At 52.7% G+C, this 20,809-nt stretch overlaps 2 protein-coding genes across 4 annotated transcripts in view; one reads left to right on the plus strand and one right to left on the minus strand.

Moving 5' to 3' along the window:
• FARSB (phenylalanyl-tRNA synthetase subunit beta) overlaps positions 1-9,760 on the plus strand; it is a 70,557-nt gene extending 60,797 nt beyond the window's left edge. For all 3 annotated transcript variants that reach the window (XM_072812759.1, XM_072812758.1, XM_072812760.1), the window contains one exon: positions 9,488-9,760. In XM_072812759.1, coding sequence (XP_072668860.1) covers positions 9,488-9,639 — 152 coding nt within the window. In that variant the 3' untranslated portion in view covers positions 9,640-9,760. The remainder of the gene's footprint in view (positions 1-9,487) is intronic.
• Positions 9,761-17,868: 8,108 nt separating this feature from the next.
• The window catches only part of SGPP2 (sphingosine-1-phosphate phosphatase 2), a 100,273-nt gene continuing 97,332 nt past the window's right edge, over positions 17,869-20,809 (minus strand). Inside the window, 10 exon segments of the mRNA XM_072812642.1 lie at positions 17,869-17,895; positions 18,013-18,140; positions 18,233-18,331; positions 20,103-20,147; positions 20,283-20,408; positions 20,411-20,518; positions 20,521-20,627; positions 20,672-20,717; positions 20,720-20,740; positions 20,743-20,807. Of these exon segments, the coding sequence (XP_072668743.1) occupies positions 17,869-17,895; positions 18,013-18,140; positions 18,233-18,331; positions 20,103-20,147; positions 20,283-20,408; positions 20,411-20,518; positions 20,521-20,627; positions 20,672-20,717; positions 20,720-20,740; positions 20,743-20,807 (772 nt within the window).

Genomic DNA, 20,809 nt, shown 5'->3' on the forward strand with positions numbered 1-20,809 from the left:
CAGGAGCTAGTAGCTTGGTTTAGGAAATTAGAAGGTTGTTAAGAATCACTGAACAAATATCTATCTATCTATCATCTATCTATCTATCTATCTTTCTTCCTTCCTTCCTTCCTTCCTTCCTTCCTTCCTTCCTTCCTTCCTTCCTTCCTTCCTTCCTTCCTTCCTTCAGCAAGCAAGATTCTGGGAGTCTAATGCTTACTGATTTAAAAAAATATATTAATCCATAATCTGCTTTGTTTAAAAATGATTAATGCGGGGGCACCTGGGTGGTTCAGTATGTTCAGTGTCTGCCTTTGGCTCGGCTCATGATCCCGGAATCCTGGGATCGAGCCCCACATCAGGCTCCCTCCTCAGTGGACAGTCTGCTTCTCCCTCTGCCTCTGCCATTCCCCGGGCTTGTGCAGTCTCGTGTGCTCTGTCAAATAAAATCTTAAAAAAAAAAAAAAAAAAAATGGGAAACAAATATTTTACTGTGGACTTTCGGGCAACGGGGAAGCAGAACTGTAATCAGACGTTCCTTAGATATGCCTTCTCCAGAGGTCCTTTCCCATATTTTATTTAGAGAAGACTCCTTTCTGCCGTTTAGCTTCGTCCTCTATTACATCATTGCAGGAATCCCTCAGATTGACCTTCATTTAAGGTGTTCCCACTGCTTTTATATAAAAGATAGGACAGTTTAACTTCACCAAGGTCCCAGTTAAGAGCTTGGATCTTGATTTATTTTGCTTTACACTGATGTTCAATGGCACTGGTCTGATCTTGACCTATTTGAGAAGGCAATGCTAACAGTCACGTGGGTGATGCAGGCACCCTTTCCTCCCTCCTGGAAACACCTGGAGACCTACAGGCTCAGGTGGTTGGGGGTCAGGAATGTAATCTTCCTGCCGGGAGGTTATTCTCAGCTCCACAGGCCAGGGGTGAGGTGGGTAGCTTGTACCTAGAACCCCTCGCCCTCACCATGCTGCAGTCCCTGTAGCCCTTCTGTGTTTCGGGTGTGCTTCCTACCCTCCTCTTGCTCTTACTTGTCCCCTTCTGTTCCTTGAAAAACATTCTTTTCAGGAAAGGATTTGACTTCAGTTCACTTGATGTATATCAATGTGAACTTAAGAGATGCTTTGATTTTTAGCTGCCTTTCTAATCATGAAGGAAGAGAAATTTGGTCCCTTTGTAATAATTTCAGGTATTAACAACAACAACAACAACAACAAAACGGGCTAATTCAGTGCAATAGAAAAATCTCCCCGCCCTCTGAAATGATGCCATGGTGACAGCCATGCTCTTACACAAGAAAAGCATATTCAGGAAGAAAAGGAGAAATGTGGGGAACAGCAACACTGCCCAGCATGACAGCAAATATAGGCAGCTGTTTACTTGCCTTACTGTAAACGAAAACCATGTGACTGTAGTTCCAGGATTTTTATTTCTTCTGAGTGATGTTGAAGGCCGTAAAGAGTAAACACTAGAGCAAAACTCTCAGATAAAAGGCCTTGCTCTAAACGGCTCCAGAACTTCCTGTTTCTACGGTAAGACCTGTTTTGATGTGTTGGATACTCACTGGTAGCTGGCAGATATTTTATTAATGCTGTTATTTCAGCCGCTGTACTTTGGCACTCTCCTTCCAGAAGAGAAAAGTGTCTGATTATTCTCTTAATTTCTGCAGGTTCCTAGCTCATTTGAATTATATTTTCTGAACAGAGAAAACAGAGATGTTCTCTTGGAATTATTTTCCAAGGCTTCTTTGAAGCATTTTCCCCCCTCTACCAGTAGAACTAAAATAAGTAGTAGTTGCTAATTAGTGTTGTGCGAGATGGGATCAACATCATGCTTATTAGTCTAAGTTTGTGGTTTGTTGCAACTACCATTGCTAGAAGTCTGTTAACACTTTGATATATAATGAGCTAGACAAAGTTTTTTTTTTTTTTTTTTTTTTTTTTTTTTTTTACTTGTGTGGTATTGCTTTTGGCAAAGGGAAAGAAACCAAGAAAGAGCAAAAACCAATATGTACTATAGAAGCCCTGTGTATAACAGTGGATAATTGGAAACAACTCCAACATAAAATACTTTAAGAACAGTTTGGCAAGCTATGACACATAGGATGAAAATGTTAAAAATGTCTTTAGACATATGAATATAAGCTAAGTTGAAATACAGACCCCAAGATGGTATAGACACTGGTTAAAATGATGGGAAAGAGTCCATTTTGTTAGATCCTGGCATGTTGCTTCCAGTGATTTAGGACTTAATCCTTCCGTGCCAGTTTCTTCATCTCTAAAGTGGGAATGATGGGATCTGTCCGTCTGTATCATAGAGTTGTTGAGAGGCAGGTCCGTTTGGGAAGGCATTTTGGAAATAGATACTCTCCAGAGTAAACACAGGGTGGATTTTCACCTTTGCCCTTCAGAAAATTAGCACCGGATAAAAAAGTCACAGACTGTGCTTCTAATCTCAGCTCTGCTGTTAGCTGGCTGTATGGTTTTCTTAGCCTCTCTGGTATCCATTTTCTCATCTCTAAAGTAAAGAAATGGACGAGATCTTCTCTGAAGTCGTTTCCAGTGTTCAGAGTCTGCAGGAGTTTCAAGGCTTCAAAAGCAGGCTCTACCGCCAGTTCTAACATATGTGCTCTTTGTCCTTGCCTTTTTAGATGGCGTCACTTTGGTGCTTATTTGCTCATGTTCAGTCTTTGTCTCAAGAATCTGGAATTTAGTCTTTAAGTGTGCCTGTGGTTGTGTGAAGTCTAAAAAACAGAGTTCTGTTTTCCCTGGAAGGCTCTAGGTTTTGTTGGGTTTCGTTAGTATTCTGTTGTATTATTAATTTTACAGAGCATACTTGGATATGAGGTTAGAGGTGGTCAGGTTGGTTTTTTTTTTTTTTTTTTCATCTTAAGTTATGTTTATTTATTTTATTTTAAACCAGAAGTTTGCAAACATGAAATGGACAGCTTGACCACAAGTTTGAAAACATTATCCTCGAGGCCATCTGTGCCTCTGGGCCACACACAAAAGGGCGCCCCATTTCAGTGGCCACCGGCACCTTGGCGCGCTCTGGAGCCTCTACTATTATTGCTTGCCTTGGGCAAGTCCCCTAATCCCCTTGTGCTCCACTTTCTCCCATCTGTACCCTGCCTGTCCTCAGGGGCTCGGCCAGGGCTGCCCGGGGACTGAGGCCCTGCCCTTCCTGGGGATGGAAGGAGAGGAATAGAAGGCAGGGCAGTCTGCCTTTAACGGTGTCCGTGTTCTTTCCTTTTTCTTCTGCCCTCCCTACTTGTTAGCAGAAATCTAACTCTGAAACTTAAGCTGTCCATCATAATTACATGTGTGAGGTTGGCCAGTGGTCTCAATTTGAATAATAAGTTAACTAATTTTGAAATTACAGGTACAGTCTTCTATAGTCCATATCCCCATTCTTTTCCCACTTAGCCCTACAATAGTCTTGTTATCATTATTAGTATTGTTACACTATAATTGTGGAGAGTCTTAAAGGTGTTCATATTTGGTTTGAGAAATTGTCTCCTAAAGGATTTTATTAGGTAGAAAAACAAGAAAAGAATCCTTTTATTAGCCCAGGAAGGCAGGAGATCCATACCTTTTGTTTCTGATGTTGTTACTCTAAAACCATTCTATGAATGTTTAAGAAATGTGACCATTTGGGGGAAATGACTTAAGTGTCAGGAATATGCAGGATAATGGCATTATTTTAGAATAGGAATTTTTGAAATGAGTAGACAGGGCACTCTTTAACCTGAAGTTAAAAATCCTTTGGTTTTATACAAGTAAACTTGAGACTGATTTAAAATTGGAATTGGATGGATCGCATTTAAATTCTTCTAACATTGCTGACCTCCTTTGGGTTTTTACATATGTGTATGTGTGTATAAGAAGCACATAAGATTCGACTTTAAAGTAGATGTTAAAGTTAAAAAGTGATAACCATGGAAATAAGTTAGAGATTTGTCTGTACAAAGTAAAACCGGAAACTTTGGAGTTCTAAGTATGTATCGTTGATTGTGGTGATTGATTTTAAAAGGTCCTTTATTGAAGACCTTTCTTCTTTTTGTTAGAAGACTAGATAGTCTGGGCTTTGCTGATTACTTCTTAAGAATAGTCTCCAGGATCCAGTCCTTATTTGCAGTAGGGGTTTTGCTATGCCCTGTCTCGAAAGGATGTCGCCGTGAGCACAGGCTTCCTCCCCGGTTCCGTGCTGTGGGGTTAAGTAGCCACTGGTTCCCCTCACGTCCGGTTGCCTTCGCTTTAAGAGTTAATGATGTCTGCAGGTGTGTTGGGATTAGCACTGTAAAGTTGTGTAAGGGCTTTTTCTTTCTTTTGATCTTCCGAAAGGGATGAAAGATAGCCATTAAACTCAAGGGATTAGGTCCCCTCTCTTTAAAGACTTTTAGGTACCATAAATATTTCACTTCAGATGTAAGGTGAAGAATTGTATACATCTGGGGGAAAATGGGTATTTTATATTACCAGTTGGAAATTACTCAGTTTCCACTTGCAAATGAAATGATCTTTGTTAGAAATATTTTCTCCCAACCCGTAGTGGACTGAGATTGGGAAAAAAACGTGTGGGTGTATAGCTCCATAGTTACGCTGTTTCCTCATCTAACAGCTTTTTCTTTTTTGTAAGTTAATGTGTCGCCTGCCTCGTGCCTCCCCCCGGCCTCTCGGATTGTCTGCACTTTGTAGAACTCTGCTGGGACACTTCAACTCCTGCTCTAAAACTTTGAGAACAACTCCCATACTCCCATATTTGGTGTACGTGTGTGTTCAGTTTTTAAAAAGAGGCCCTATGTTTTGTCTGTCCTCTTCCTTTAGACTAATGCTACTCAGAAAATGAAAGGGAGATTGAGGTGCTAGCGGCAGAGTGCGACAGTCAAGGTTGCTGCCTGTCAGAGCGCTGGTGGAGACCAGGCGCCAAGTCCTGTGTAGGGTGTCTCAGCCCCTTGTGCTCTGCCCCACCCCCACGCTACCCTTCACCCCAGAATGGAATGCTGGGGACTTTTTTATCCTTCGTGTTTTCCTAGGCTAGATTATTATACCACTTAATGGATTATTTTATCTCTCTCTGTATTTCGAATTAGGCACTTAGAAGAGGAGGGGTCGGGTTTGGTGGTGCCAGCCCTAGAATCTGCCTGTTAAGCGGGTGTTCCTGTCCCGTTACCCATTTACATAATCAGTTACTTAGATTTAAAGCACACTAGTTGGCGCAGTGGTCTCCTGTATCTGTAGGACTATGCATTGTGTGTGTGTGTGTGTTTTTTTTTAGATTTTATTTATTTATTGAGAGATAGAGAAGCAGAGACCCAGACAGAGGGAGAAACAGGCTCCATGCAGGGAGCCTGATGTGGGACTCGATCCCGGGACTCCAGGACGCCCTGGGCAGAAGGCAGGCGCTAAACAACTGAGCCACCCAGGGATCCCGCATTTTGTGTTTTGTCCCAGGGTTTGGGAGCGTGCATATGGGTTATTTGTATTAAGCTGACAGTGATGGATTCTGCTATTTGCTGTGACGTATGAGCTGTACACTCAGTCCTTTCCCAGAGTTCCTTGTCCCTTTTTATTTTGTTCTTACCTTTTTACTGGAGAAAATTTGGAGCGATTCAGTACCAAATTGCAGGGACTTAACAGTATGCACGTTTGAACCCCAAAGCATGTCTTAGTGATGTGAAGAAAGGCAAAAATAAAATTATGCGTAGATGGTTGTAAGAGATGGTCAACATAAAGCACCAGAGGAATTAGTTGAATATAGCCAATGGCAGGGGGTTGAAGATTAAGGCATCGAGGGCCTCATGCTTGATAACACTGTCCCGCGTTGGGATTAGGGGTCTGCTCAGTTACCGCCTTAAACCTCTACTTCCGATGCTTCATAAAATTATAGGAATGACTCGATGTGTAAAGCTTATCCAAACTTTGGGCCTATAATATTACTCGAAAAGAAAGACGTGGCAAAAAGAAACTGTGAAAGGTGTTTGGCAACGAGCAAGAGCAGGAGCTCACAAACTCTTTGAAGGTCAATTAGCCAGAAAATGTGCTAAAGACTGGGTGCTGTGCTGCGTTACTGGCCGGGAATTACCCCCAAGGTCCTCAAAGTGGTCCTGCCGCTTGAGCACAGAGAGACAATTACAGACCTTGAGGAGATGCTACAAAAGCTTTAATTAAGGGACTTACTTACACCCCACTAAGTTTTGGAAATTAAATTCTTGCTTGTGCTTAACTGATGTTTCTTTTGTCTGGGCTTCCACATGGATTCCAGCAAGAGCACTATTTTCCCCCGGGTCTGTTTCATGTCGGAGGCCGTTTTGCTGTGATGGATACCAGCACAGCTGAGCGTTTAATCCGCGTAGGGAACCAGGTGGAAAAGTGGGCTCAGGGCTTTGTGCCAGCCAGCGTTTGGCACAGGTTGAAAATTGGAGCGTTTACAACAAACCAGGGACTCGGCTTAGGCAGGTGAAGAACAGTAGTAACTACATTTTTTACAATTTGAATTTTAGAGTTCCATCCACAGGGCAACAGGATTTTCCTTGAATTGGCAACTTTGTCTCTAGACCCAGCAGGCTGCTCTTTCTCCAGAGGTGCCTGTTTGGTTTTTGTTGAGTTTAAAGTGGCCTCTGCCTGCCATCCGGGTCTAGTTTCTTACAAGCCCAGACCCACACTGAGCCTCTCTTTGGACGTGACATCTTCTGGAAAGACTGGTTTAAGTTGCATCCAGTTCCAGCTCGAGCGTTACGACCCATCCATCTGCCGGACTTACTGAGCCCAAGCACCGTGCTGCTGCCGGGAGGTGCTCTGGTCTCTGAGCTCGGGCTGATGGCTAGCGTGGTCGGCTGTGTTCCCTTTGCTTCGGCAGTGAAGCAGTGCTCTCGGCTACCTTCTTTGGAGCGCTTTGTTTCTGCCTGCGAAGATGGGTTTAAGCCACACGGTCTATATTTTCTTTCCGTGTTTTTAGCCCATACCTGTCGGGTTTCTCTCTGTAGCCTTTGAAGTCCCTGTTGTGTGCTCTCAACTTGTGATTGTGAAGAACCGAACTGTAGCCTTGCTCTAACTGACCGAAGAGGAAGCAGGTCATAAGTGCTTAGGTCCTAATCTGACCTTGTGAGAAATGAAAAATTGTAAGAAAATGATCCTGGTCATTGCAGGCTGAAGTGTGTAGTTTTCAGCAAAGTTTATACAGAAATCCATTCTTGAACTTAATTTTTACACGTGGGTGTGTAGGGGAGGATCAACACTGGAGGTGAGGCCAGAGGCCCCCTTTGGTGCAGGGAAGGCCCCTGGCTCGGGGCTGACTACGGTGTGCAGTGGCTCCCACGGACCTGTGCGCTGGGCTGAGGGTTTTGGTATTTGCATTATTTAAAATGCTCTCATACTTGGATGTTTTAAGTAATGTGTAATATGAATTTCAGTTTTCTTTGGAAAGAGGGGAAAATTGCGGTTAGTGATAGGAACATTTTTGTTTGAGTACCTGACTGGTTAATGACCTGAAGCCAAGTGTGCTCCAAATGTCCGGAGAAAGGGACAGATGGCATTATCAGGCTTGTTCACTAAAGAAGAATGTAACTGAATTGTGCTAAAAAAGTGCTGATTCCAAAAGTTGTTTTATGAAGTAAAAATCCTAAGTTCTTATCTCTTAAGCTTTATTTTGCTAACATTGTTTAGAACTAGCACATCTGGCTTAGATTCTAAAATAGTCTGGTTTTATGCTTCAGTTAAAATGAATCCAATCAAATTGGAATTTGTAGATAAAAAGGAAGGATTTTGATACACAGTGAGGATTCTTAAACATGGCAGGGTTACCAGTGGAGGTCTTAAGCTTCCTTTCTGGATGGCCTTTAAAAGTAGGCCGGTGGGTTTTTCCACTTAGTGGAGGGTATTAAGCTCTTGTTCTGTAGGAAGGGGTGACGGATGGTGGGAGGAGGGTTCCCCAAGTCTGGGTCACCCCACTGACCACCAGCCCTTTGTACAGGCCTCACTGTCATTCAGAGATGTAGGTGGGGGAAAGTTTTATAAATTGGGTTTTTGTGTTGATAGTGTTAAAATAGGCCCCGTCATCAGGTGCAGTGAGTTCCTGTCACTGAGGCTCTGCATTAGCCATTCTGTTTCTGTGTTCCAGCCCCATCTCAGCCCCCGCCCCCAAGTGTGGAGCAGCGTGCAAAGCCAAATAGGAGTTGCAGGTGCAGTTCAGTGAAGGTCTGGCTTCCCTGAGACAGCGGAGAATTGCTTAGTTGGGGGGGGGGGGGGGGGTGTGAGGAACAGGCCACCTTATATTTCAGCCGAGGGGAGCTCTGGAGTTGTTTCAGAATGATGATTAAAACTGTTTTTTGGGAACATAAACACATCTGTCTGGGCTGACTGGGAAGTATGTGTAATGGTCCTGTGTCTTTATGGTGTAGCTGGTACTGACTTGTGAGCAGCGTGCCGCCCCCACCCTGCTGGATTTCTTCATCATGTTGACCTTGGAGCTGGTAGTAGAGACTCAGCAGTTTATCCTTTCATAAATAATGCACTGACTGAACCGGCAGCTGCAGGCTTGCGGCCCAGCCCGCTGGGTATTTATAGTTCATGCCAGTAAACGTTTGCATTGAATCTGTCAGGAGCTGTGGGCCTGAGCCCTTTTCAAGTTGGTGGCAAGTGAAGTGAGTCAGCTTTTTTTTTTTTTTTTTTTCTTTTAAAACTTGAGTAGGGAGTGAGCGTCGAACTCTTGTGCTCTCGCCAGCCAGTGAGTGCGGAGTGGGCCTGCATGTTTGCTTGTCTTTAGCTGCGTGAACCTCAGTAACAGTTACCAGTTTGGTGAGCCATCCGTCTGCGCTGACGCCCGGAGGAAGAGTACTTTCTGAGTGTCTTGAAGTAACTCTGGGTCAGCCCAGACCTGTTTGCTGCTGGCCTTTGCTGTGGTTTTACAGACGATGCTCTGAAACTGCTGAAGAGGTGCTTCCTCCAACAGGAATGGGGGTCAAGGCCACCGAGGACCATGCAGATTGTGTTTCTCTCTGTAATAACGTAGAAAAGAGTAAGCTTTGAATAGTAACTGAGTTCAGGGTGGACTTTTTAATCCAGCAGGGATGACTATGGAAAAACCTGTTTCAGAACAGGTTCTTCCCATGCAAGGTCATCAGTTTTACATTTCTTTCCTCTTTGTCCTTCCTCCCTTTGGAGCTCCCCCAGGACTTCTCCAGCTGTGCTCCTCCAGCCTCCTTTTCTTGATCCTTCCTGCTTAGAGCCCTGTGATTAAAAATCAAAAAAAATCCCACAATCAACAAAAACCCATACAGGGCCCTGACTTTGATCTTTCTCTTAGCCTTTTCCTTGTAAGAGTTCCTTGCTGTAATATCAAATATTTCTTTTTAAGATTAGAAAGTGTGAGGACAGCACTCTGGTTTCCTAGCCTGTGGCTTAAAGAAGTCATTTTTCACAGACTAGTGAGCCTTAGGTGTTAAATGTCTGTTGACACGTTTACCAAGAGAAACATTGATTTCTCTTCTCTTTTTCAGGCTCTGCTTTCTTCCCCGGGAGATGCGCAGAGATCTTGGCCAGGGGTCAGAGCATCGGGAAGCTTGGGGTCCTTCATCCTGACGTCATCACCAAATTTGAGCTGACCATGCCCTGCTCCTCCCTGGAAATCAATATTGAGCCTTTTCTGTGAAGATGGGTCTCTGCTGTGTGACCTTCCCCGAGTATCCCCTCCTCCTGCCCTGCTGTCCTATAGTCCTCCCCGCAGGGACCATCCATTTGTGCTTTAATGTTTAATAAAGGAGAAAGCCATATCTGGCTCCGTGGGTCAGTGCCGCCCGCCCCCTGCATTAGGCCAGCTCGTGGGAACACTGTCTGAAGCTGCATGCTAGGAAAAGCCCAGAGGATGCAGGCTCCGAGTCTTACTGATGAAACAGGATAGCTGAGTAGGATGTACGGTGCCGAGTACGAGAGAATGGGAGATTTCTAGTTAGTTCTCGCGCTTGACATGTCTGCAATATTGGGAAACCATTCATGAGTGGTGATGGTCCGGCAGGTACGGACTTCGAGGTCATTTTAAGGTGAAAGAAGAGCCTGTCCCACAAGCATTAGAAGGTGAGTGGGTGTTTTTACTAATGTCCTGAGCTGGAGAACATACAGCACATCTGTGTCCTGCCGGCAGAGTTCGACATGCTGATAGTGCAGTGTGAACGTTGGGAAACCATGGAAAAATCATTTTTGCCCTAGGCCATACGGCTTACTGTAATCAATACCATAAAATCGTGGTTTTAAATACTTAATTGAGGAACTAGGTTCTGTCTTGCAGGGAAGTCTTGATCTCTGCAGCAAAATTTCTGTCTTGCCTCCTAGCTACTTCTAGACTCTGATCAATACTGATTGAAAAAAGCTAAGTCAGTCGGGTGCTTGAGAGGAGTTCTCAGTGACTGATAAGGTGACATGAAACACAAAGTGTAAAACTTTATTAGCATGCAAAGTGAGAAATACGTTGATGGGGCTTTGCTGAGCCTACTACGAAGAAACCCAGTCCTGACATGCCTGGAGTCAGGGCAGCGGTGTGAACCTGCAAGACCTGTGAACATAGACTATCCTCTGTTCCTCCCAAATCTGTTGTAGGCAGATCCTGATAGCAGTGACATGGAATGAGATACGCTGTCACGCACGCAAAGACTTGCATGCAGCGTACCTAAAGATTTGAACATACGTCTCCCCAAAGTAGGTAACTCCGCGTCCTCAGGGACGTGCGACCACAACACGAAATACCTAAACTCACGGCAAGTATTGATGAAACGCAGGCTGTGGGCCCCCTGGTGCCCTGCTGGTGGGAATGGAAGCAACAGTGTTGGTGTTTGTAATAGCTACCACCCAGTGTTCACGAGCAGCCCAGTGGATAAATTCTAGTACGTCCGTACTATTATTTCTCAGCAGTAAAAAGGAATGAACTATTGGGCGCCTGGGGGGGCTCAGGTGGTTAAGCGTCCAACTCTTGACTTCAGCTCAGGTCACGCTCTCAGGGTCTCTCAGGGTCGTGAGATCTAGCCTCATGTCGGGTTCGGGGCTGGGCTCTGAGCCTGTGTGAGATTTCCTCTCCCTCTGCTCCCCCGCCCCCTTGGGGGGAAAAAAAAAAAGGCGAAGGAAGTGCTCTACTGAAGGATCTGAATGGATCCCAGAGCGTGCTCAGCAAAAGAACCCAGACCCAAGACCACCTGTGATGCCACACGCAGGACCTTCTAGCAAAGGCAGAGGCAGACTGGCTGGGCTAGATAGAGCCCGTGGAAGGGAAGGGAAGGCAGGGCAGGGTGAAGCAGCAGCTCTTGGGGATGCTGCGAAGAATCTGTACCTTAACCCAGGTGCATGTAGGTAGCTATCTCCTCCGGAAAGCTGGGAGGAAATAAAAAGTTAACAGGTACTTAATAATCTTATGCAACATGCATGCATAGGGTGAAAGCATGAATTTTAGAATTGATAGGTCTGCTCAAAGCGGCCTACGGGCCCACTGGCCTGTCACTTGAGGTAGCTCCAGGCTCTGGTAGCTCCAGCTGCAGTCAAAGGCCCTGTCAGTGGTCGCCATTGTCGGAGTGGGTGGGCCCCTTGCTCTGAGCACGTGGCCACCTGCGTGGGGGGGGGGGGGTTGGCGGGAACCACCTGTGCCAAAAAGCTCTCTCGAACCTACCTGTGGATCCCAGCGTAAAGGGGAGATTGGCTCCATCCATCACGGTGGTGGTCCTGCTCTGAGGCAGGAAATCGTCGGGAGAAAAGCCATATCGGGGACCTAAGGCGGAGTGAACCCCCAGCTCAGGCCTCGAGGCTCCGTCTACGGCCAGGTCACCTCGGACTCTGCCCGGCGGGGGCATCGGGCCCAGGGCCAGGGCCTCAGCCTGAGAAGACACCTGCCTTCTCAGGAAACACTGGGGCCATACAATTAAAAGGGAAATTAGAGACCCTTGGTTTCTTGTGATTTACTCCTGCTTTACTCGTCGGTTTACAAAGTATTTTCACACGTGATTTTGTTTCAACATTCACTTTTTTTTTTTAACTGCACCCAGAAATAGGAATTTTTTTTTTTAATTTTTATTTATTTATGATAGTCACACACAGAGAGAGAGAGAGAGGCAGAGACACAGGCAGAGGGAGAAGCAGGCTCCATGCACCGGGAGCCCGATGTGGGATTTGATCCCGGGTTTCCAGGATCGTGCCCTGGGCCAAAGGCAGGCGCTAAACCGCTGCGCCACCCAGGGATCCCAGAAATAGGAATTTTAAGGAGGTAGTCAGAAATAGGAATCCTCCCTGATTTACGATAGGAGAACGTTCAGCCTTTGGAGAGATTAATGATGTGCCCAAGAGTCACATGGGTAATAAATGGGTTTGTGCCAATGAGTGACTTGGATTCCATGGGTCATTTACCTACTTTTCCAAAATGTTAAAATCTGAGTTTTCTTGTATAAAAAAATACAGCAAAACACAGTTAAAAGTCATAACTCTTTAGGAAACTGTACAAAGTTAAGACCTTCCCAAGGTCCCCCACCCAGTCTCCTATTAAGGGTCCTAACTAACCATTTAGCTCGTGCTGTTCCTGTTTTCTGAGCCTGGGCCGTCAGCCATGCACACACATGCTCTCGGATTTTGGGTCAAACTCTACTTACTGATTTGCAGCAGGTGTGATTTTTGTTTTATGTAGGATATCTCGGGGATCCCTGGGTGGCGCAGCGGTTTGGCGCCTGCCTTTGGCCCAAGGCGTGATCCTGGAGACCCGAGACCGAATCCCACATCGGGCTCCCGGTGCATGGAGCCTGCTTCTCCCTCTGCCTGTGTCTGTCTCTCTCTCTCTCTGTGACTGTCATAAAAAAAAAAAATTACATAGGATATCTCATGACATTTCACCAAGCATGTCCTGCTTTCCTAGGTCAGAACCTGTAGACCCAACTCCTAAATGACGCCATACTGTACAGATGCCCATAATCCGCTCAGCCCTTCCTCGGTTGACATTCTTGTTTCCAACTCTGCAATTACAGAGGCCATGGAGCCTCCCTACGCCTCCTCCTAAAATAGCACCAGCTTGGAGGCCACGAAGCCCAGGCCTCTTGGCCATGTACACCCCACACTTGGTGTTTGACAGACACATTCGGAGACGCATGGGAGCCCCTTGGATGGTCCTTTGACGTGACTTCTGCACTCAAGCAGTGTCTTATCCCAGGAGGTTAGAGTCCTAGGTGTAGGGGATGTTAAATTACTATCACCTTTTAGACCGGGGTGGCCTAACTAGAAGCCACTAGCACAGCTGCCCCTCGGGACCTCAGCAGCACGGAGTCCATCAAGGTGGTACAAGAGCCCTGCTTACGATCTGGTGTCTCAGACTCCGCTGCTCCTCGTGCTTGATGTTTTCCATGACTGTGGCAAACCCCAAAGCTTGGGTATTAAGTTGGCTCTTTGGTCCATTTTCTCCAAAACTGCCAGACAGGTGTCCTCGAAGGGACACAAGTGCTTTCTGGAAAATATGCCCCCTATGCTGCAAAAGCATTGGACGCAGCTGAGGTCTTCCAGGTTGTGGCTTATAAGGAGCTTGAATAACATTATTTTTTTAAAAAAAAGTAGAGGCTGGCATATGCCTCATGAAATTCAGCGCAGCAGGAGCCCCCGGACGATCCGTGAGCGGCCCCCTGGGGCCCGAAGCCAGCGCGAGGCAAGCAGCCCCTCCCTGGATAAAGGTAGAGCAACCAGGAGGCCAGCCTGTGACAAAGAAGTGGGCGCCCCAGGTGCTCAAGTTGACCCAAAGTGACTGTCACACTACTGCCCGCTTGGCTTCCCACTACCCCACTCTCTGCTCTGATCTCCTAGTAAACGGAAGGGATGGGTGTAGACACTGCAGCTCCAGCCGGGGTTCAACAGGTGGTTCCAGCGACGCGACTTGCTGCCTTGCGTTGGCCTGAAGCCCTGTGTGAATTTTCACGCGGGGTGGGAACAGTGTGCCCGGGGCCTCCGTTCAAGTCTCACTCACCCATAGGGTTTGGCCTGGATCGTGTCCCTACTTAAGGAACCTGATGTGATCCCACCTTAAAGGCCCTGAACGCCCCCCCGCCCCACGCACACCCCGGCGGTAGGAGGCACATGCGGCAGGGCCTGCGCGGCGTAGAGACGTGAGGCCTTCTCAGTCGTGCAGGGCAAATTGTCCATGGGATGGACACGCAAAGCCTCGCGTGTGATTCCAAGCCCGGGGGCGGAAGCCATCTCCCGCATCCTGCAAGTCACGACTCCCTCTCACGAGCCCGAAAATAAAGTCTCTAGGACAAACCAGCCACCGGCTCGGGGCCAGCAGGAGAGTGGCGGTCAGGGCAGAGGCCCCACAGACACCCACGCGGGCCAACACACAGCAGGGGCACGGCGGGCAGGCCACGTCAGCACGGCTGGCATGCGTGGGGGCCCAGGGCGGCAGTGAGCCCCATGGAAGGGCACCTGCTAGGACCTGCTGGGCGCCTGCTGGGGTCCTGCTGGGCACCTGTTGGGACCTGCTGGGCGCCTACTGGGACCTTCTAGGACCTGCTGGGCGCCTGCTGGCTGGGACCTGTTGGGACCTGCTGGACACCTAGTGGGACCTGCTAGGACCTGCTGGGCACCTGCTGGGACCTGCTGGGCGTCTGCTGGGCACCTGTTGGGACCTGCTGGGACCTGCTGGGCGCCTAGTGGGACCTGCTAGGACCTGCTGGGCGTCTGCTGGCTGGGACCTGTTGGGACCTGCTGGGCGCCTAGAGGGACCTGCTAGGACCTGCTGGGCGTCTGCTGGGACCTGCTGGGTGTCTGCTGGGCACCTGTTGGGACCTGCTGGGACCTGCTAGGACCTGCTGGGCGTCTGCTGGGACCCGCTGGGCACCTGCTAGGCACGTGGTGTGCAGGGAAGGGCGGCCCTGCAGACAGATGCCTTCGGGGAGGGGCCCCGGGCCGCCTGTCTGCGCTCGCAAGGCCTCCCACGTCCATGCGGACCCAAAGGAGGTGGCCAGCAGCTCCCGCCCGGGGCCAGCCGAGCTGGGGACCCCGACGGCCGGGGCACCCTCACCCAACCCCGGACCGTGCGCCGCGCTGCTTCCGCCCGACGAAGCCAAGGGACACCAGCCCAGGGACTGTCCCCAGGGAACGAGCTGCGGCCCGGCCGGGGCTGAGCTGCCGAGTAGTTGTCGCAGCACCGACCGCCACGGCCAGCAGCGGAGAGTTGGCAGCAAGGGCGACCGCGCGTCGCCAGGCGGCCGGAAGCGGGGAAGCCCGGTGACCATGAGGAAGGGGGGGAAGGAATCAGAAAGTGACAGATAGGGGCAGCCCGGGTGGCTCGGCGGCTTAGGGCCACCTTCAGCCCAGGTCGTGACCTCGGGGTCCCGGGATCGAGTCCCACGTCGGGCTCCTGCAGGAGCCTGCTCCTCCCTCTGCCTGTGTCCCTGCCTCTCTCATGAATAAATAGATAAAATGTCTTAAAAAAAAAAAAAAGCGACAAAGATGAGGGATGATAAACGAATAGGGAGGACGTTCCGGTAACCGTGTCCCATCTGCCCGACAGGCTGGAGGAAGGACAAATCGGGGCTGGAAGACAGATACTTTCACGTCCGGCCGCGAAGCCTGGGACAGGAATACAGCGGGAAAGAACACTCGCAGCTGCGGCCAGCAGCACAGCGGACTTCGTGAAAAGCGGACCTAAGCTAGGGTCCCCCCAACCCCCAAAAAGAGTTTTCCAGCCAAGGAATGTCACCAGCACCCACTTAAAACGGCCCCAGGGGGTGTGGAGGCTCGTGTCGTCCAGAGGCGCCGCCCCGGGGGACCTGGCTGCTGCTCCCCGCGAGGGGACCGCTCGGGCCCGAGACCCAGGCCGAGGCGGGTGCGGCGCGAGCCCGGTCTAGTCCATCTGTCAGGCCGGGTGGACAGACGTGGACAGGAAGGAGGACTTGGGCTCAGAGCTTCCCCGTCCTGCGGCTGCGGCCAGCGGAGCCCGGCGTCTGTTCACGGTCCCGGCCGCTCCTTCCCTCTCGGTGCAGCCTGGGCCCAGGTGCGGCCGCGGAGCGGACGGGACACGCGGGACACGCGGGCGCCCGCAGCCCTCCGCCGCAGACCGCTGCTCGCAGAAGTGACGGGCCGTGTGGTTAGGAAGGCCACTTATTAACAGCAAACCCCTGGGCGCGCTAAAAATTCAAGTCTGAAAAGAAAGTGAAAACAGGCAGCTTCCAGGAAAACAGCCGCCCCGCACGGGTCCCCGCGCCTTGGATGCGGTCAGCGGCTCGTGAGGCCGCCGCGGCTCCCCGGTGGGCGCGCACTCCTGCGGCGGGGACCTGCCTGGCCGCGGGGACCTGCCTGACTGCGGGGACCTGCCTGGCCGCGGGGACCTGCCTGGCCGCGGGGACCTGCCAGACTGCGGGGACCTGCCTGGCCGCGGGGACCTGCCTGGCCGCGGGGACCTGCCTGGCCGCGGGGACCTGCCAGACTGCGGGGACCTGCCTGGCCGCGGGGACCTGCCAGACTGCGGGGACCTGCCTGGCCGCGGGGACCTGCCTGGCCGCGGGGACCTGCCAGACTGCGGGGACCTGCCTGGCCGCGGGGACCTGCCAGACTGCGGGGACCTGCCTGGCCGCGGGGACCTGCCAGACTGCGGGGACCTGCCTGGCCGCGGGGACCTGCCTGGCCACGGGGACCTGCCTGGCCGCGGGGACCTGCCAGACTGCGGGTACCTGCCTGACTGTGGGGACCTGCCTGGCTATGGGGACCTGGCCGTGGGGACCCAGGACAGCCCAAGGCTCCCCGGGACACCGCCGCCGGGTGGGGGGCCACACCAGGGTCGCCGAGGGAGGGCACCCACGGCCGGCTCCTCGGGATCCAAATGGGTCGGCACAGGGCACTTGGACGTCGCCCCTGGATGTCGCCATCTCTGGAATGGCCCCAAAGGGATGGCCGGGGAGGGACTGAGGGGCTTTCTCAGCCTCCCCCTCTTTATCCCTCCACCCTGTCCTCGTGGCTCGGTTCTGCGTGTCCAAGGCGCCCTTGCTTGCCCTCTGTCCTGCCCCCGCCACCACTGTCACTGCTACACCGTCGCCAGCCCGGTTCGGTCGGGTTCTCCCTAGAAGAGCTGCAGGTGTTGGGGGGCTCTCCGGCCAGCCACGCCTCGCCACGCAGGACCCCGGTACCTCCCTGCCCGCACGTCCCCGTGAACCCCACGGTGCCACAGGGCTGGAGCCTCCGCTCAGTGGCCACAGCCTCGGCATCCCGGAGCCTCCTGCGTCCTGGGGGCTCCCCGTGCCCCCCGTGACCCCCATGCCCGCCTCGCAGGTAATAAAGCTTCGGTGGGTCGGAACCTTGGCCTTGCCTCTGTTATCTCAGGCAAAAAAGAGGGTGTGGGCAGTCGGCGGGGACGGGGTCACGGGGTCACGCTCCCCGGACTCCGTGCACTCACTGACCAGAACCTTCTCGTCACCTCGACCCGCAGCGCCCATCGTACTTACCCAACGGGACACGCTGCCGCGTGTCTCTGGTGAGAGGATTCCTTCCAGCATCAAGGGGTCCCAGGGGGCACCCGCCCCACTTCCTGCGTGTCACACGAGGGCCGCCCCGACGCTCACCAGCACCGCCGTGTGGAAGCGGGACACCAGCGGGATCACACCGCCTGTCCTTTCATTTCGCTGCCTCTTCTCAACTCAGGTCCCGGTGAACCCTGAAGGGGGGGCTGGGGGGCTGGGGGGCAGCAGGGGGGCGGGGGGATGATCCAGGGGAGCACAGCACTGGCTTGTGAAACATTTAATAAGAAGTCCTAATCAAACCAAAAAAAAAAGAGATTTTATTTTAAAAAGAATGAATTTACATACAGTACATGAGCAAGACAGCCGAAGGCTCCCAAAATAGAAACCCGGAGCATTTGGGCCCGAAACAGCACATGCTTTGGTTACACTCGGGAAGCACGAGTCGCCCACTGCGGGGAGAAGATGCCGTGTCACCCGGCGACCAGCAGGCATGTTGGTACAGGGATTCCGGGCACCGCCACTCAGGGGTTTTCAGCTCAGGGTCCCCTCTGTGTGTCCTTCCGCACCTGCTGTGGCGCCGCAGGTCGGGGGCAAAACCAGTGTGGGGGCGGCCGGTTAGAAGGCTGCTGGGGCGGGCAGGCCCCGGGGCGCTGGGAGCAGGAATGTTCCAGACAGTGCGCCTTCTGGTGGGCTCCTGGAGGCGCCCGTCATCCGAGGGCATTGGGGTCACGGCTTGCACACGCAGGCCTGGCCAGGCCGCAGGCCCTACACACATGCTGGACGCACCGCGGGGAGCTTGGCTTGCAGATTCTTCATCTCCCGGGCTGCACAGGGGCCGCACTGGGGCCGCACTGGGGCCGCGCTGGGGCTCCGTCCAGGCTGCGGCTGCACCGGCAGGGGGCAGTCTCTCCCAGGGAGAGAAACCCTAATGGTCCCAAGGCAGCGGAGGGGCGGGTGGCCTAGGTCTCCGTGTGGAAGGGACAGGCCTGGGGTGGGGCCTGGGGCGTGGGAGGTGCGTGCAGGGCCGGCCAGCAGAGGCCAGCCGCCTCACTTCAGGCCGCAGAGACTAAAATCGTCCTCATGGACGGATACCTCTTTCTCCAGGTGCAAAACAACACACTTCTTTAAAAAGCGACCAACCACGACAGCATGATCCACGGCTAAGGCCAATGTCCTCAGTCCAACCCTGCGAGTTCGTGTAAATGCAGCCTTAAGTACATTCACATAAAGACGATACTACGGCCGATGGCTGTCCCGTCGTGGGGACTTAAAGGACAGCATTAAAAATCACACACACGCTTGCAGGAACCGCCAACGCCCGCTGCTGTGACAGTTACAGCCCCTCCTCTCAAAAGATTGAGGTGGGAAGACCCCATCCTTTCACCCATTGGCCTCAGAAAAATCAACGGAGGTCATTCTTGTGGGAATATCATCAGGGCTGCCGGGGAGGGGCCTCACCCGCCGCTGGGGTGGGGGTGGGGTGGGGGGTGAGGGAGGTGGGGGGATGGGGGTTGTGGGGGAATGGGGGGTTGGGAGGGCTGGGGGGCGGCCCAGGGCAGGGGCGCCTCTAGGTTGGGCTCCTCCGGCCCTCCCTCCCCTCCCTCGTGGTGCACTAGCACCTCAGACGGCAGGTCATCGGATCCCTGCCTCCTTAACCATGACAGCCCACAGCCGGGGGAAGGATTTGAGGGAGAAGCAGAACATCTTTCTAGAAGTTGTTCTCTGTTGACAGGGGCACGAAGCCGCGCATCATCCCAGCACAAAGGTCGGGGAACATATTTGAAATCAGAACAAGTGGGGTTTTCAGTTTTCACCCCGGAGGCAGAAGCAGGAGCCTGTTGTCCCAAGCGGGAATGAAGTCTGAGCGAGGAGACCACAGGCCTCCTGACATCTGCGCTTCTGCTCACGGTTCAGAAAGTTCTGGAGGCTTGCTCCTTAGGGTTAAGGACTGAAGAGGCGCCGGCAGAGGGAACGTGGGGATGTTCGCAGGTCAGGTGGCCTTCCTGGGCCCCAGGAGGGCTCCCCCAGGCTTGAGGCCTGGGTTGTTAGGTCAGCTCTGGGCGCGTTCTTGCATTCATTACCCTCAAGATTGCCCAGAGATGAGGGTGAGGGGGATGGAAAGGGAGCCCCTGATCCTGTGCAGGAAAGAACTGAGGAATGGAGGGGATGTCCGGGAGGCCTGTTCCCCCATCGGGCCGCAGGAGGGATCCAGTTCATCGGGTCTGTGGATCTGCCCTCGCAGGGTTTGCACGGGAGCATGAAACCCCCGACGGTGGGTCCTGGGCTGGTCCCAGTCCCAGAAGTGGGAGAGCACAGGACACTTGGAGGAGCCCTGATGGAGAGAGGTGGGCCGGACGGTGGGCTCCGTGGGTGAGGAGGGTCCCCCCCCGCCACCTGGGGTTCTGCAAAACCCACCCGTGGTTGGGGGGGGGCAGATGCGCACACCCCTGGGGCCAGGGCTCAGCAGGGTGCGGGGCTCCTGCCCTGGGGGTATGTCCTGCTGCCACCCAGGGGCACAGTCTAGTGACATCAGGACCAAAAAGCGCCCCCCACCCCTGCCAACCGAAGGCTGCAGTTGTATACGCTGCGGCCCCTTCTCCAGAGCCAAGTGTCCAGTCTGGACAGGAGGCCCCGCGATGCACAAGGTGAGCCTGACCTCCAGCCCCTGCGATCAGCGGGTCGCCCCGGTCTCCAGAGCGGCCTGCTCCCAAGCACACGGGGTCAGGCCGCTTCCCGCAGCAGGGTGCACCCGCAGGTGCCAGCGGAACACGCGTGGGGCCTAAGGACTTCTTTTTTTTTAAGAAAACACATATGGGCGCGACTTGCCCCGCCGCACCTGTGCCCGGTGTGCTCCCCTGTCCGGTGGGCCGGCCTCCAGTGGGGGTGAGGGTCCAGGGCAACCCCAGAAACCTGTGCAGCATGGGCACGAAGGTGGTGGCGCAGATGCCCACGGACACGTAGTGACGAACTTGTAAGGCACCTCGATCTCCAGCCTCCGCCGGGCCTCCCTGTCCCGCGGGACCACCCGGAACCACGAGCACAGCACCTGCAGCGACAGCGCCTGGACCAGCCGCGCACGGCGAGGACCAGCGCGATGCCCACCGCGAACTTGGTGAGGCTTAGCGCCAGCCCCGCGGCCAAGGCCGAGAGCCAGGGCGGGAGCCGGGGCGGGAGCGGCGGGAGGGGGAGGCCCGGGGGCCCGGGGGGCGCGGCGGGGGCGCGGGCGGCCGGGGCGGGGGCGGCCGCAGCTGGAAGAAGTGGTTGATCCAGGAGCGATGGTGACGCCCGCGCCGCGGCCAGGATGGTGGTGGTGTCGGCGCGGGTCGGGCTGTAGAAGTCGGGCGCCGGGTAGTGGTAGCACAG

Source organism: Canis lupus, chromosome 36 (assembly GCF_048164855.1).
Source record: "Canis lupus baileyi chromosome 36, mCanLup2.hap1, whole genome shotgun sequence".
NCBI classification, from domain to species: Eukaryota; Metazoa; Chordata; class Mammalia; order Carnivora; family Canidae; genus Canis; species Canis lupus.